The sequence below is a fragment of the Mirounga angustirostris genome, unplaced genomic scaffold, assembly GCF_029215605.1.
Source record: "Mirounga angustirostris isolate CCGP_5_RB_7025 unplaced genomic scaffold, mMirAng1.0.hap1 SCAF_7, whole genome shotgun sequence".
Taxonomy (NCBI): domain Eukaryota; kingdom Metazoa; phylum Chordata; class Mammalia; order Carnivora; family Phocidae; genus Mirounga; species Mirounga angustirostris.
The window spans coordinates 111585558-111599371 of NW_026991715.1; the positions used below are offsets into that span (position 1 = coordinate 111585558).

Sequence of the window (13814 nt, forward strand, 5' to 3'; positions counted from 1 at the left end):
CCCGGAACCCCCGCTTTGGCTATGAGTGGTGACTGTCTCTTCCCTTATTCTCCGGGGGAGCGGGTGAGTAGAAGCACCACTTCTGCCAAACTTGCCTTCCACACCAGCTATGATCTCATGAGAGGAGAGCCTCCATGGCCTTGCTGGTGCCCCCCTAGCCAGAGTTGGACAGAACTTCAATTACCCCAAGGGCCTGGGAGACTCAGGAGAAAGCACAAGTTTTGTGTTTCCTCTCCTGCCTCAATGTGAGATCCATGCAGAGCTGACATCATTCACCAGGAGTCTGAGGACTGCTGTACCCTGGGGCCATGCTTAATGTTCTAATCCCAGGTTGCATCCTCATGATCCATTCTCTCTTTTTTTTTTTTTTAAAGATTTTATTTATTTTTTAGAGAGTGAGCGAGAGAGAAACAGCATGAGAGGGGAGAGGGTCAGAGGGAGAAGCAGGCTCCCCGCTGAGCCGGGAGCCCAATGTGGGACTCGATCCCAGGACCCTGGGATCATGACCTGAGCCGAAGGCAGACGCTTAACCATCTGAGCCACCCAGGCGTCCGATCCATTCTCTTTATAGGAGACACTTGGGTCCAAGCTCTCATGGTCTTCTCTGAAATTTCTTTCTGCCTCTAAACCAAGATTTTGTTAAAATATCCGGGGAGAGGAGAATCACAGACCCCTTTGGGAATCTGATGAATGCTCAGGCCCTCTTCCCAGAAAGATTTGCATGTGCACACACACACACGTTTGCATACAAATATAAGGATTTATAGATTCTCTGAAACCCACCCAGGGATTCCAGGTTGAGAATCTCTGAGAGTTTCAGGATCACATGACCCATGGAGTCTTATTATAGAGATTTCCAGCCTGGTTCAGAGATTGGTTGTACACCTGTCCCAAGCTTTTTGACCTCCTGGATCTACTTTTAATTCTGATTCACTGTTCTTCCTGTTTGGCTTTCTTTCTTTCATACAAAATTAACATGTATACTCTGTAGATCACTTAGGAAGCACCAATGAATGAGAAAAGAAATTAAAATCACCAAAACCCCCAACCAGTTAGAAGATAATCCACTGCTAAAATGTTGATGTCTTTCCGTTTAGTTGTTTTTCTTCACACACACACACACACACACACACACACACACACACGTGCACTTAGGATTATATTAACGTATTGTTTTATAACCTTTTAAAATATAATATAACGTGAACATATTTCCATGCCACTAAACAGATTTCTATTTAGTAGACATTTAAATAGCTGCATATTGATTCTATATTTTAGATTTGTATAGTTTATGAAATCAATTCCCTCATGTTGAACAGAGTTAGTTTCAATCTTTCCTGCATATAGGCACCTTTAGACTCTGCAGACTGTCCTATAAACCATGAGGTAGAGCTCTATCATTCCTGCCTGCTTCAGTCCTGGCAGCAGAACGCGTTCTATGGCAAATACTGGACGTCCTCTGGTACTCATCAGTCCTTATAAGTCTATCTTTTTCTGTATAATCACTTAGATGCTAAAAACTTTGACAATAACTTGACAGGCTCTACTACCACCTCCTCTCAATCTGCTGGCCAAATGCCGGGACAGTACTACCACCCCCATCACTGAGGGTGCATGTGCTTTACCCCCTGCTCCCACTCTAGGTGGTGACAAGGACATGGACTTTGATATTGAGAAGACCACGGGCAGCATCGTCATCGCCAAGCCTCTCGACACAAGGAGGAGGTCGAGCTATAACTTGACCGTGGAGGTGACCGATGGGTCCCACACCATTGCCACTCAGGTTAGAGGCCGCCCCGGGGACCCCTGAGCTGAGAGGGGATGGGAGGCCTCCTTGGTTGGGATGAAGCTACAGAAGAATTTCAGTGGATGTGGTATAGCTCAGAGGGCACTGAATTTGGAATCAAGGTTTTGCCTTCCAGTCTTACCTGATACACTTTCTACTTCTGTGCTCTTGGGACAATTCTTGTTTCCACTGTGGTTCTCTGTGTAATCAAGGGCTTTGTCTAAATGAGCAGTTATCAATTAAAGATAGAGTTCCATAGGGGCTACCAGGGGTACAAGAAAGGACAGTAAGTGGGGCTCTGGATTTCTACCATGGTTTCAGCCAGAGTTTTATCTGTTTCAGATGTTTTTGGAATTTCACAAAAAAATTCACTCGAAGAAAAGGCCCTTTAGATCAGAATATTGCTTTTGAAAACCACTAGACTGCATGTTATTTCAAAGCCTTGTGATTTTGAAATCCTATCATTCATTCAACAAATATTTATTGAGAGACAGCTGTGTGCCAGGCACTGTGCTAGGCACAGATGGTATGGTGAAGAACCAGACAGACAAGGTTGCTGACCCCCTAGAGCTTACGGTCTACCTTCTCTCTCATTCTCCTCCCTAGGTCTACATCTTCATGATTGCCAATGTTAACCACCATCGGCCCCAGTTTCTGGAGCCTCATTATGAAGTCAGAGTTCCCCAGGATACACTGCCTGGGGTGGAGCTCCTCCGAGTCCAGGCCACGGATCTAGACAAGGGCAAGGGCCTAATCTATACCCTACATGGCAGCCAAGACCCGGAAAGTGCCAGCCTCTTCCAGCTGGACCCAAGCAGTGGTGTCTTGGTAACTGTGGGGAGGTTGGACCTGGGCTTGGGCCCCTCCCAGTACACACTGACAGTTATGGTGAGTAAGCTGAGAGATCAGGGAAAGATGTACTTGCATGTGGATGTGTGGGGGTGGACATGCACAGAGGCATGCTGAAGGTTCCCTTTCCCCTGACAAGCCAGGTGTACTGGTGCTCATGATGACCCATGACATGAAATGTGACATTTTACAGCCGGCCAGGGGCACCTTCCATTAGGGATGCCTGAGAGTAAAGAAGAGGGGAGAGCTGCCAAGGAATCTCCCACAACCCCGGCTTTCTCTGGGTTCACTCCAAATACCCCCCAACAGTTTTCACCCCGCTCCATGACTGCATGACCACAATGGGGACTGACATGGTGTCAAGCTGGGAAGGACCGAAGACCATACCCCCCTAGAGCAAGCACTGGGGTGAGGAAGTAAGACGTGCGGGGCATTAACATTGAAGGACTCCCTTTCAGGGTTCTGTGCCCGCACTTTTGTGATCCTGAGAGGGAGCCTCCTCCAATCTATGCCCTGTGTGCCTCATGTGTCTCACTCTGTCCCAGCCCTGACCTGACCCACTTCTCTCATCTTACACCTGAGGCCCACAGAGGGACAGAGACTTGCTCACCATCATACAGTTCTTTATGATGGAATCAGAATCAAAGCCAGCCTCCCTGACTCAAGGTGCAGGGTTTTATGTGCTAGTTTATCATCCTCTGGGCATATAAATATACATTAAAGGCTCTGCAAAGTACTGCAGTAAAGAAAACTTTAACTTCATTTAATTTAGTGCCCCCTAAATTTAGTCGACCATAGAATTTTTTTTTCCCTGCGTAACATGTTAACATCTTGAGGAACTAATAGTCTCTGAGACCTAATTTGGAAAATACTGTTTCTGTGCTTATTTCTGCCTTTCTCCTAAAGTGGGATTATCCATGAAAATAGCTAATAATCACTAATTTATAAATTTATTTTTTAAAAAAGAGAGCATAAATGAGAGCAAAATTTAAATGAATACAGAAAGTTACAATTAGGTATGTTTTTCACTGGCCTTGTATTTCATTGACCTTAATTTAACCCTGCCTCCTCCCATTCCATTTGCTGCTCATGGAATTATCCCCTTGGGCCCATAGGCCCGAGACCAGGAGATGCCCATCAAGAGGAACTTTGTGTGGGTGTCCATTTACGTAGAGGATGGAAACCTCCACCCACCCCACTTCACCCAGCTCCACTATGAAGCAAGTGTTCCTGACACGACGGCCCCTGGCACAGAGCTGCTCCAGGTCCGAGCCATGGATGGTGACCGGGGAGCCAATGCTGAGGTCCACTACTCCCTCCTCAAAGGTGAGAGGCTTGGCCATGAGTCCAGAGCATGAGGGAAGAGTCTCTGACAATAAGAAAAAGCACCAGAGGCATGAATTTGCAAGTAAATCAAATGCCAGATTCTCTAAGCTTTGGCAATTACCATTTCTAGAGCATTCTCTGGGATTATAATAACCTAACTTAATACACTTCTGAAGGTGGTAAGAATAATTACTAAGGGCCTATTTAAGTTATGGAAGAATTTCTATACATATTATATAAATTCACCAACAACCATATTTATAAAAGATGCTTATGAAGTCCATGTAGTATCTTTGTGCCTTTACAATAGAAGGGACCTATAAATACCTTATAAGATGTATGGCACAGTTTTAGGAATTACATTTAGGAGTAACATTTTCTGTTAAGGCCGAATCATGATTTCATATCTGTTATATGGTTTTCCCCTCTCAAAAACTGGAACAATATTCCCTGTGCCAGAAAGTCTTTGTAAAGATTAAAAGAGAAAATGTATGTTAATACATGTTGTAAACTGTAAAATATTATATGAATGCCAAGGGTTTATTGCTATCATTGATGAGTGTTAATTAAAATGTCAATATCTAGGGCGCCTGGGTGGCTCAGATGGTTAAGCGTCTGCCTTCGGCTCAGGTCATGATCCCGGGGTCCTGGGATCGAGTCCCGCATCGGGCTCCCTGCTCCTTGGGAGCCTGCTTCTCCCTCTGCCTCTCTCTCTCTGTCTCTCATGAATAAATAAATAAACTCTTAAAAAAAAAATAAAATAAAATGTCAATATCTAGTATCCAACTAATTATTAATGATAATTTTAATGTTTGATAATTCATAATTAATGATATTTAATAATTATTATTATCTTTAATAAAGTTAATACTCCATAGAACTAGATGTTGTGGAGGGACAAAATGAACGTGACTTGCTTTCTGCTCTCACAGAGTATAATGTTCATTTATTACTTATATGCTTTCCAGAAATCAGAGCTTTTGCATTTTTTTTTTTTTAAGAAACAGAAGTTGTTATACTTCGCCATGCAGCAGAAATCTATGCATCACTGAAGAACAATAATACAAATTCTAACCCATTAATTGCTTACTTTTTGTGATTTATGAAGCATACTCACGTCTTCTATCTCATTTTATCTCATTGACAACCCCATTGATGGAGGTATTAATTTTATTTTCCAGATAAGTTAAGATTAGTTTTAAACTGTTCTTCTGATTATAGAAATAACACATGCTCATTTTTTTAAAACATGAGAGAAGCAGATATATATAAAGAAGAAAATAGCACTCAGCCATAGTTTTCTGCATAGACAAAATAATTTTGTGTATTTCCATCTTTTTAAAAAAATATTTTATTTATTTATTTGACAGAGAGACACAGAGAGGGAACACAAGCAGGGGGAGTAGGAGAGGGAGAAGCAGGCTTCCCGCGGAGCAGGGAGCCCGATGCAGGGCTCGATCCCAGGACCCTGGGACCATGACCTGAACCAAAGGCAGAAGCTTAACGACTGAGCCACCCAGGCACCCCTCTTATCTTTTTGGTGCATCTTTTTGCCATAATAAGATTGAAGTGAATATACAATTTTGTGCCCCAATTTTTTCTCTCAGCAATATAACATAAATTTTAATTATGCTTAGGTAGTTTCCTTGGCTACTTCTAATAGAACTATTTTTAAACTGCAGTCTACCTATTGAAACTGTGTTCTTTGACAGAACTTAGGATTTGTATCACATGGGCAAATTGGGAAACCACCTCACTAGTCAGCTGGAGAATGGCTTCCATGAATGGGGGGAATCAGATAAACTGTTTTGTGATGAAGCCTAGCTATTTGTCTCCCATTGAAATAATAAAATACGTACCTGAGTGATAAACAGCATAAGAATAGTAAAGAGCAATACTTCCCTGAGTGGAAAACCTGTACCCCTGGTGGTAAGCAGAATTATTCAGGTGTTACTGAGTCATGGCATTAAATAGATAATCATCTCATTACAAGAAAAAAAATGTGCCTATGGGAGATAATGGATGTCAACTAAACTTATTTTGGCAATCACTTTGCAATATATATGTATATCAAATCATTATGTTTTACACCTTAAACCAACAAAATATTATATGTCAATTATATCTCAATAAAACTGAGGGCGGTTATGCAGTTATGCAAGATGAAATTCTAGAGATCTGCTGTATGACATTATGCTTATAGTTAACAATATTGTGCTATAATCTTAAACATTTGTTAAGAGGTAGATCTCATGTTATCTGTTCTTACCATAAAAAGAAAGAGAGAAGGAGGGAGGGAGGGAGGAAGGGAGGGAGGAAGGGAGGGAGGGAGGGAGGGAGGAAGGAAGGAAGGAAGGAAGGAAGGAAGGAAGGAAGGAAGGAAGGGTTGCTGTTAGACTTTTAAAACTGTGATAACTTTGAGACACTATTTTTTAGGGAAATACAATTAATTTTCCACATTATTTTTTGTGAATCATATAATGTATAACTGTAACTTTCTTTAAAACTTAAATTTGAAATGTTATTATGCATTTATCAAAATAAATATTAAATTTTAATTTTATTAAATTTTAAAAGGCCTACAAAAATAGGCTACCAGATGTGGAAAAAGTACTCCCCCTTGATTCTCATTTGGGCTTCCTGATAAGTCAAGGACAACGCTTTCCCTGGGTACTAGAATCTCTTTGATTCTTCCCTAACACTTGCTACTCTTTGTTTTTACCATAGAAAGAGGATAGGTTTCAGGCTCACATCCTATAACAAGCAATAGATTTTACCCAGATTTTAATAAGATATTTTTTCCCACTGACTTGTTTCTATGGTAATCTCTGATTTATGGCAAGCAATAATGATTTTCTTTTCTAAAGTAGCGATACAAAAGTTGCCTGTTCAAATATTTTAAATTTAAGAAAATGAGTCCATTTAAAGGAAAATATCCATTCAATAATAGTACAAAATAGTAAAGGTAGGGGCTGGGTATTGAAAAAAATTTAAAGGCAATGTGAGAATGCCTGCAATTTAGGAAATCCATGTGTGGTAGAAAGGGCATTTGATCAGGAGCCTCAAGGTCTGGGTGTTCTATCCACGACCTCCCCACTTAACTCTGTGCCACTCAACTCCCAAGCCGGACAGGAAAGGATCTTCCCACCATAGACTATATTGGGAGCAGACAGGGCAGTGTATTAAAGTCTCTCCTATAAAAGCCACCAGTGAAATAGAGTGGAGTGTATTTTCCTACAAACCATACATTTCCTTCCTTTGCTTTCAAGACCTTCTGCAGCTTTGGTTTGCAGCTTAAGTTGTGACCCCAAAACTGAGTGATCACTGAAGCTGCCATTTATGGAGTACCTACTATGTGCCTCATGTAAGGTATTTTAAAAAGTAGGTATCTTCCCTATAAACTATATCAGGGTAACATGGGATATAGATTTTTGTCCTGTACAAGTTTTGTGTGATAGCCCTTTACTGATCTAGAAAGTATCTCTTGAACATGTGGTAAATTTCAGTTTGTCTTGTCTTTTGTTTCAGGGAACAGTGAGGGTTTCTTCAACATCGATGCCCTGCTAGGCATCATCACTCTGGCCCAGAAACTTGATCAGGCAAATCATGCCCGGTATAGTCTGACAGTCAAGGCAGAAGATCAAGGCTCCCCACAGTGGCATGACCTGGCTACAGTGATCATTAATGTCTACCCCTCAGATAGCAGTGCCCCCATCTTCTCCAAAGCTGAGTACTTTGTAGAGATCCCTGAATCAATCCCTATTGGCTCCCCAATCCTTCTTGTGTCAGCTACAAGTTCCTCAGAAGTTACCTATGAGTTAAGAGAGGGAAACAAGGATGGTGTATTCTCCATGAACTCATATTCTGGCCTCATTTCCACCCAGAAGAAACTGGACCATGAGAAAATTTCATCTTACCAGCTGAAAATCCGAGGCAGCAATATGGCAGGTGCATTTACTGATGTCATGGTTCTTGTTTACATCATTGATGAAAATGACAATCCTCCCATGTTCTTAAAGTCCATTTTTGTGGGCCAAGTTAGTGAAGCAGCTCCATTATACAGCATGATCATGGATGAAAACAACAACCCCCTTGTGATTCGTGCCTCTGACCGTGATGAAGAAGCTAATTCCTTGTTGGTCTATGAAATTTTGGAGCCAGAGGCTTTGAAGTTTTTCAAAATTGATCCCAGCATGGGAACCCTAATCATCATATCAGAGATGGATTATGAGAGCATGCCCTCTTTCCAATTCAGTGTCTATGTTCATGACCAAGGAAACCCTATCTTATTTGCATCCAGGCCTGTCCAGGTCATCATCAATGTCAGGGATGTAAATGACTCTCCTCCCAGGTTCTCAGACCACGTATATGAAGTAGCAGTAGTGAAGCCCATCCATCGGGGTATGGAGCTCCTCATCGTGCAGGCCAGCGATGATGACTCAGAAGTCAATTATAGCATCAAAACTGGCAATGCTGATGAAGCTGTTGCCATCCATCCCATCATGGGTCATATATCTGTGTTGAATCCTGCTTTCCTGGGGGTCTCTCGGGAGCTCACCATCAGGGCTTCTGATGGCCTGTATCAAGACACTGCACTCGTAAAAATTTTTTTGACACAAGCCCTTAACACAAGCTTACAGTTTGATCAGATTATCTATAGAGCAACCGTGAAGGAGAATTTACAGGGTAGAAAGGCACTGGTGATTCTTGGCGCCCAGGGCAATCATTTGAATGACACTCTTTCCTACTTCCTGTTGAATGGCACGGATATGTTTCATATGGTCAAGTCAGCAGGTGTGTTGCAGACAAGAGGTGTGGTGTTTGACAGAGAAGAGCAGGACACTTATGAGGTGGCAGTGGAATTGAGGGACAATCGGACCCCTCAGCGAGTGGCTCAGGCTCTGGTCAGAGTCTCTGTTGAGGATGTCAATGACAATCCCCCTCAATTTAAGCATCTGCCCTACTACACGATTATCCAAGATGGCACAGAGCCTGGGGATGTCCTCTTTCAGGTATCTGCCACTGACCAGGACTTGGGGGTAAATGGTGCTGTCACATATGCATTTGCAGAAGATTACACATATTTTCGAATTGACCCCTATCTTGGGGACATATCACTGAAGAAACCCTTTGATTATCAAGCTTTAAATAAGTATCACCTCAAAGTCATTGCTCAGGATGGAGGAACCCCATCCCTCCAGACTGAGGAAGAGGTACTTGTCACCGTGAGAAATAAATCCAACCCACTGTTTCAGAGTCCTTACTACAAAGTGAGAGTGCCTGAAAATATCACACTGTATACACCAATTCTCCACACCCAGGCCCGAAGTCCAGAGGGACTTCGACTCATTTACAACATTGTGGAGGAAGAGCCCTTGATGCTGTTCACCACTGACTTTAAGACTGGTGTTCTGACAGTAACAGGCCCTTTGGACTATGAATCTAAGACCAAACATGTGTTCACGGTCAGAGCCACAGACACAGCTCTGGGGTCATTTTCTGAAGCCACAGTGGAAGTCCTGGTGGAGGACGTCAATGATAATCCTCCCACTTTCTCTCAATTGGTCTACACTACTTCAGTCTCAGAAGGTTTGCCTGCTCAGACCCCTGTGATCCAACTGTTGGCTTCTGACCAGGATTCAGGGCAGAACCGTGATGTCTCCTATCAGATCATAGAGGATGGCTCAGATATTTCCAAATTCTTCCAGATCAATGGGAGCACAGGGGAGATGTCCACAGTTCAAGAGCTGGATTACGAAACTCAACAACACTTTCATGTGAAGGTCAGGGCCATGGATAGAGGAGACCCCCCACTCACTGGTGAAACCATTGTGGTTGTTAATGTATCTGACATCAATGATAACCCCCCGGAGTTCAGGCAACCTCAGTACGAAGCCAATGTCAGTGAGCTGGCAACCTGTGGACACCTGGTTCTTAAAGTCCAAGCTCTTGACCCCGACAGCAGGGATGCCTCCCATCTGGAGTACCTGATCCTTTCTGGCAATCAGGACAGGCACTTCTCCATTAACAGCTCATCAGGAATAATTTCTATGTTCAACCTTTGCAAAAAGCACCTGGACTCTTCTTACAATTTGAGGGTAGGTGCTTCTGATGGGGTCTTCCAAGCAATTGTGCCAGTGTATATCAACACTACAAATGCCAACAAGTATAGCCCAGAGTTCCAGCAGCATGTTTATGAGGCAGAATTAGCAGAGAATGCGAAGGTGGGAACGAAGGTGATTGAGTTGCTAGCCATAGACAAAGACAGTGGTCCCTATGGCACTGTAGATTATACCATCATCAATAAACTAGCAGGTGAGAAGTTCTCCATAAACCCCAATGGGCAGATCACCACTCTGCAGAAACTGGATCGGGAAAATTCAACAGAAAGAGTTATTGCTATTAAAGTCATGGCTCAGGATGGAGGAGGACGAGTGGCCTTCTGCACTGTGAAGATCATCCTGACAGATGAAAATGACAACCCTCCACAATTTAAAGCATCTGAGTACACAGTGTCCATTCAATCCAATGTCAGTAAAGATTCCCCAGTTATCCAGGTGTTGGCCTACGATGCAGATGAGGGTCAGAATGCAGATGTCACCTATTCAGTGGACTCAATAAAGGACTTGGATGAAGAGGTCATTGAAGTCAACCCAACTACTGGTGTTGTCAAGGTGAAGGAAAGCTTGTTGGGATTGGAAAATCGGGCCTTTGACTTAAAAATCAAAGCCCAAGATGGGGGCCCTCCTCACTGGAACTCCCTGGTGCTGTTACGACTTCAGGTGGTTCCTAATGAAGTATCCTTGCCCAAATTTTCTGAACCTCTGTATACTTTCTCTGCATCTGAAGATCTTCCAGAAGGGTCTGAAATTGGTTCTGTTAAAGCAGTGGCCACGCAAGATCCAGTCATCTATAGTCTAGTGCAGGGCACCACACCAGAGAGCAACAAGGATGGTGTCTTCTCCTTGGACCGAAACACAGGAGTTCTAAAGGTGAGAAAGGCCATAGACTATGAGTCCACCAAATGGTACCAGATTGATTTAATGGCACATTGTCCCCATAATGACACTCACTTGGTTTCCTTGGTCTCTGTCAATATCCAAGTGAAGGATGTCAATGACAATAGGCCTATATTTGAGGCTGATCCCTATAAGGCTGTTCTCACTGAGAATATGCCAGTGGGGACCTCAGTCATTCAAGTGACTGCCAATGACCAGGACACTGGCGATGATGGCCAGGTGAGCTACAGGCTGCCAGTGGACCCTGGTAGCAATATCCATGAGCTCTTTGCCATTGACAGTGAGACTGGCTGGATCACCACACTCCAGGAACTTGACTGTGAGACCCACCAGATGTACCGCTTTTATGTGGTGGCCTATGACCATGGAAGGACCATCCAGCTATCTTCTCAGGTTCTGGTTGAAGTCTCCATTACAGATGAGAATGACAATGCTCCCCGATTTGCTTCTGAAGACTACAGAGGATCTGTGGTTGAGAACAGTGAACCTGGTGAACTTGTAGTCACTCTTAAAACCTTGGATGCTGATATCTCTGAGCAGAACAGACAGGTCACCTGCTATATCACAGGTAAGGATAACTGTCTTGGAATGGAGGCACTGGGGTACATTGAAAAAAGTATAGTAAGAGGTGCCCTAAGACATGGATTTAAGTCCTGGCTCTTCTACCTATTATCAATGTGACCTTGGGTATATTAATTAACCTCCCAGGACCTCAGTGCTTCATCTGTAGACTTTGCATGCCTGTTCTCGTTCACCTCACAAGGATGCTGGTAAGATCTAACTTTTTTTAAATTAACATATAATGTATTATTTGTTTCAGGGGTACAGGTCTGTGATTCATCAGTCTTACACAGTTCACAGTGCTCACCATAGTACATACCTTCCTCAATGTCCATCACCCAGCCACCCCATCCCTCCCACCCCCCTCCACTCCAGCAACCCTCAGTTTGTTTCCCAAGATTAAGAGTCTCTTATGATTTCTCTCCCCCTCTGGTTTCGTCTTGTTCCACTTTTTCCTCTCTTCCCCTACAATCCTCTGCCTTGTTTCTCAAATTCCACACATCAGTGAGATCATATGATAATTGTCTTTCTCTGATTGACTTATTTTGCTTAGCATAATACCCTCTAGTTCCATCCACATTGTTGTAAATGGCAAGATTTCATTTTTTGATGGCTGCATAATATTCCATCGTGTATAGCTATATACCGCATCTTCTTTATCCATTCATCTATTGATGGACATCTAGGCTCTTTCCATAGTTTGGCTATTGTGGACATTGCTGCTATAAACATTGGGGTGCTCGTGCCCCTTCGGATCACTACATTTGTATCTTTGGGGTAAATACCCAGTAGTGCAATTGCTGGGTCATAGGGTAGCTCTATTTTCAACTTTCTGAGGAACCTCCATACTGTTTTCCAGAGTGGCTGTACCAGCTTGCATTCCCACCAACAGTGTAGGAGGGTTTCCGTTTCTCCACATCCTCGCCAACATCTGTCATTTCCTGACTTGTTAATTTCAGCCATTCTGACTGGTGTGAGGTGGTATCTCACTGAGGTTTTGGTTTGGATTTCCCTGATGCCGAGTGATGTTGAGCACTTTTTCATGTGTGTGTTGGCCATTTGGATGTCTTCTTTGGAGCAATGTTTGTTCATGTCTTCTGCCCATTTCTTGATTGGATTAGTTGTTCTTTGGGTGTTGAGTTTGGTAAGTTGTTTATAGATTTTGGATACTAGCCCTTTATCTGATATGTCATTTGCAAATATATTCTCCCATTCTGTCAGTTGTCTTTTGGTTTTGTTAACTGTTTCCTTTGCTGTGCAAAAGCTTTTTATCTTGACAAAGTCCCAATAGTTCATTTTTGCCCTTGCTTCCCTTGCCTTTGGCAGTGTTTCTAGGAAGAAGTTGCTGCAGCTGAGGACAAAGAGGTTGCTGCCTTTGTTCTCCTCAAGGATTTTGATGGATTCCTGTCTCACATTTAGGGTCTTTCATCCATTTTGAGTCTATTTTTGTGTGTGGTGTAAGGAAATGGCCCAGTTTCATTCTTCTGCATGGGTTGTCCAATTTTCCCAACACTATTTGTTGAAGAGACTGTCTTTTTTCCATTGGACATTCTTTCCTGTTTTGTTGAAGATTAGTTGACCATAGAGTTGAGGGTCCATTTCTCGGCTCTCTATTCTGTTCCATTGATCTATGTGTCTGTTTTTGTGCAAGTACCATACTGTCTTGATGATTACAGTTTTGTAATAGAGCTTGAAGTCCGGAATTGTGATGCCATCAGCTTTGTTTTTCTTTTTCAACATTCTTCTGGCTATTTGGGGTATTTTCTTGTTCCATACAAATTTTAGGGTTATTTGTTCCATTTTTGTGAAAAAGTTGATGGGATTTTTATTTTATTTTATTATGTTATGTTAGTTACCATACATTACATCCTTAATTTTTGATAGTGTTCCATGATTCATTGTTTGAGTATAACACCCAATGCTCCATTCAATACGCGCCCTCCTTAATACCCGACACCAGGCTAACCCATCCCCCCACCCCCTCCCCTCTAAAACCCTCAGTTTGTTTCTCAGAATAAAGTTGATGGTATTTTGATAGGGATTGCATTAAATGTGTAGATTGCTCTAGGTAGCATAGACATTTTCACAATATTTGTTCTTCCAATCCATGAGCATGGAACGTTTTTCCATTTCTTTGTGTCTTCTTCAATTTCTTTCATGAGTATTCTGTAGTTTTCTGAGTACAGATTTTTTGCCTCTTTGGTTAGATTGGTAAGATTTAACTTAAAAAAATTTCTTGAGAGCCTCCTATAAATTGGAAAGTGTTTTGC

General features: G+C 42.5%; 2 protein-coding genes across 3 annotated transcripts in view; one reads left to right on the top strand and one right to left on the bottom strand.

Annotated features, from left to right (window-relative positions):
- Positions 1 to 13814, bottom strand: part of SLC36A1 (solute carrier family 36 member 1) — a 236950-nt gene that overhangs the window by 134388 nt on the left and 88748 nt on the right. The gene's annotated exons all lie outside the window — the stretch shown is intronic.
- FAT2 (FAT atypical cadherin 2) overlaps positions 1 to 13814 on the top strand; it is a 63410-nt gene that overhangs the window by 14389 nt on the left and 35207 nt on the right. Inside the window, exons 6-9 of the mRNA XM_045902352.3 lie at positions 1647 to 1786; positions 2396 to 2677; positions 3754 to 3964; positions 7493 to 11551. Coding sequence (XP_045758308.2) covers positions 1647 to 1786; positions 2396 to 2677; positions 3754 to 3964; positions 7493 to 11551 — 4692 coding nt within the window. The remainder of the gene's footprint in view (positions 1 to 1646; positions 1787 to 2395; positions 2678 to 3753; positions 3965 to 7492; positions 11552 to 13814) is intronic.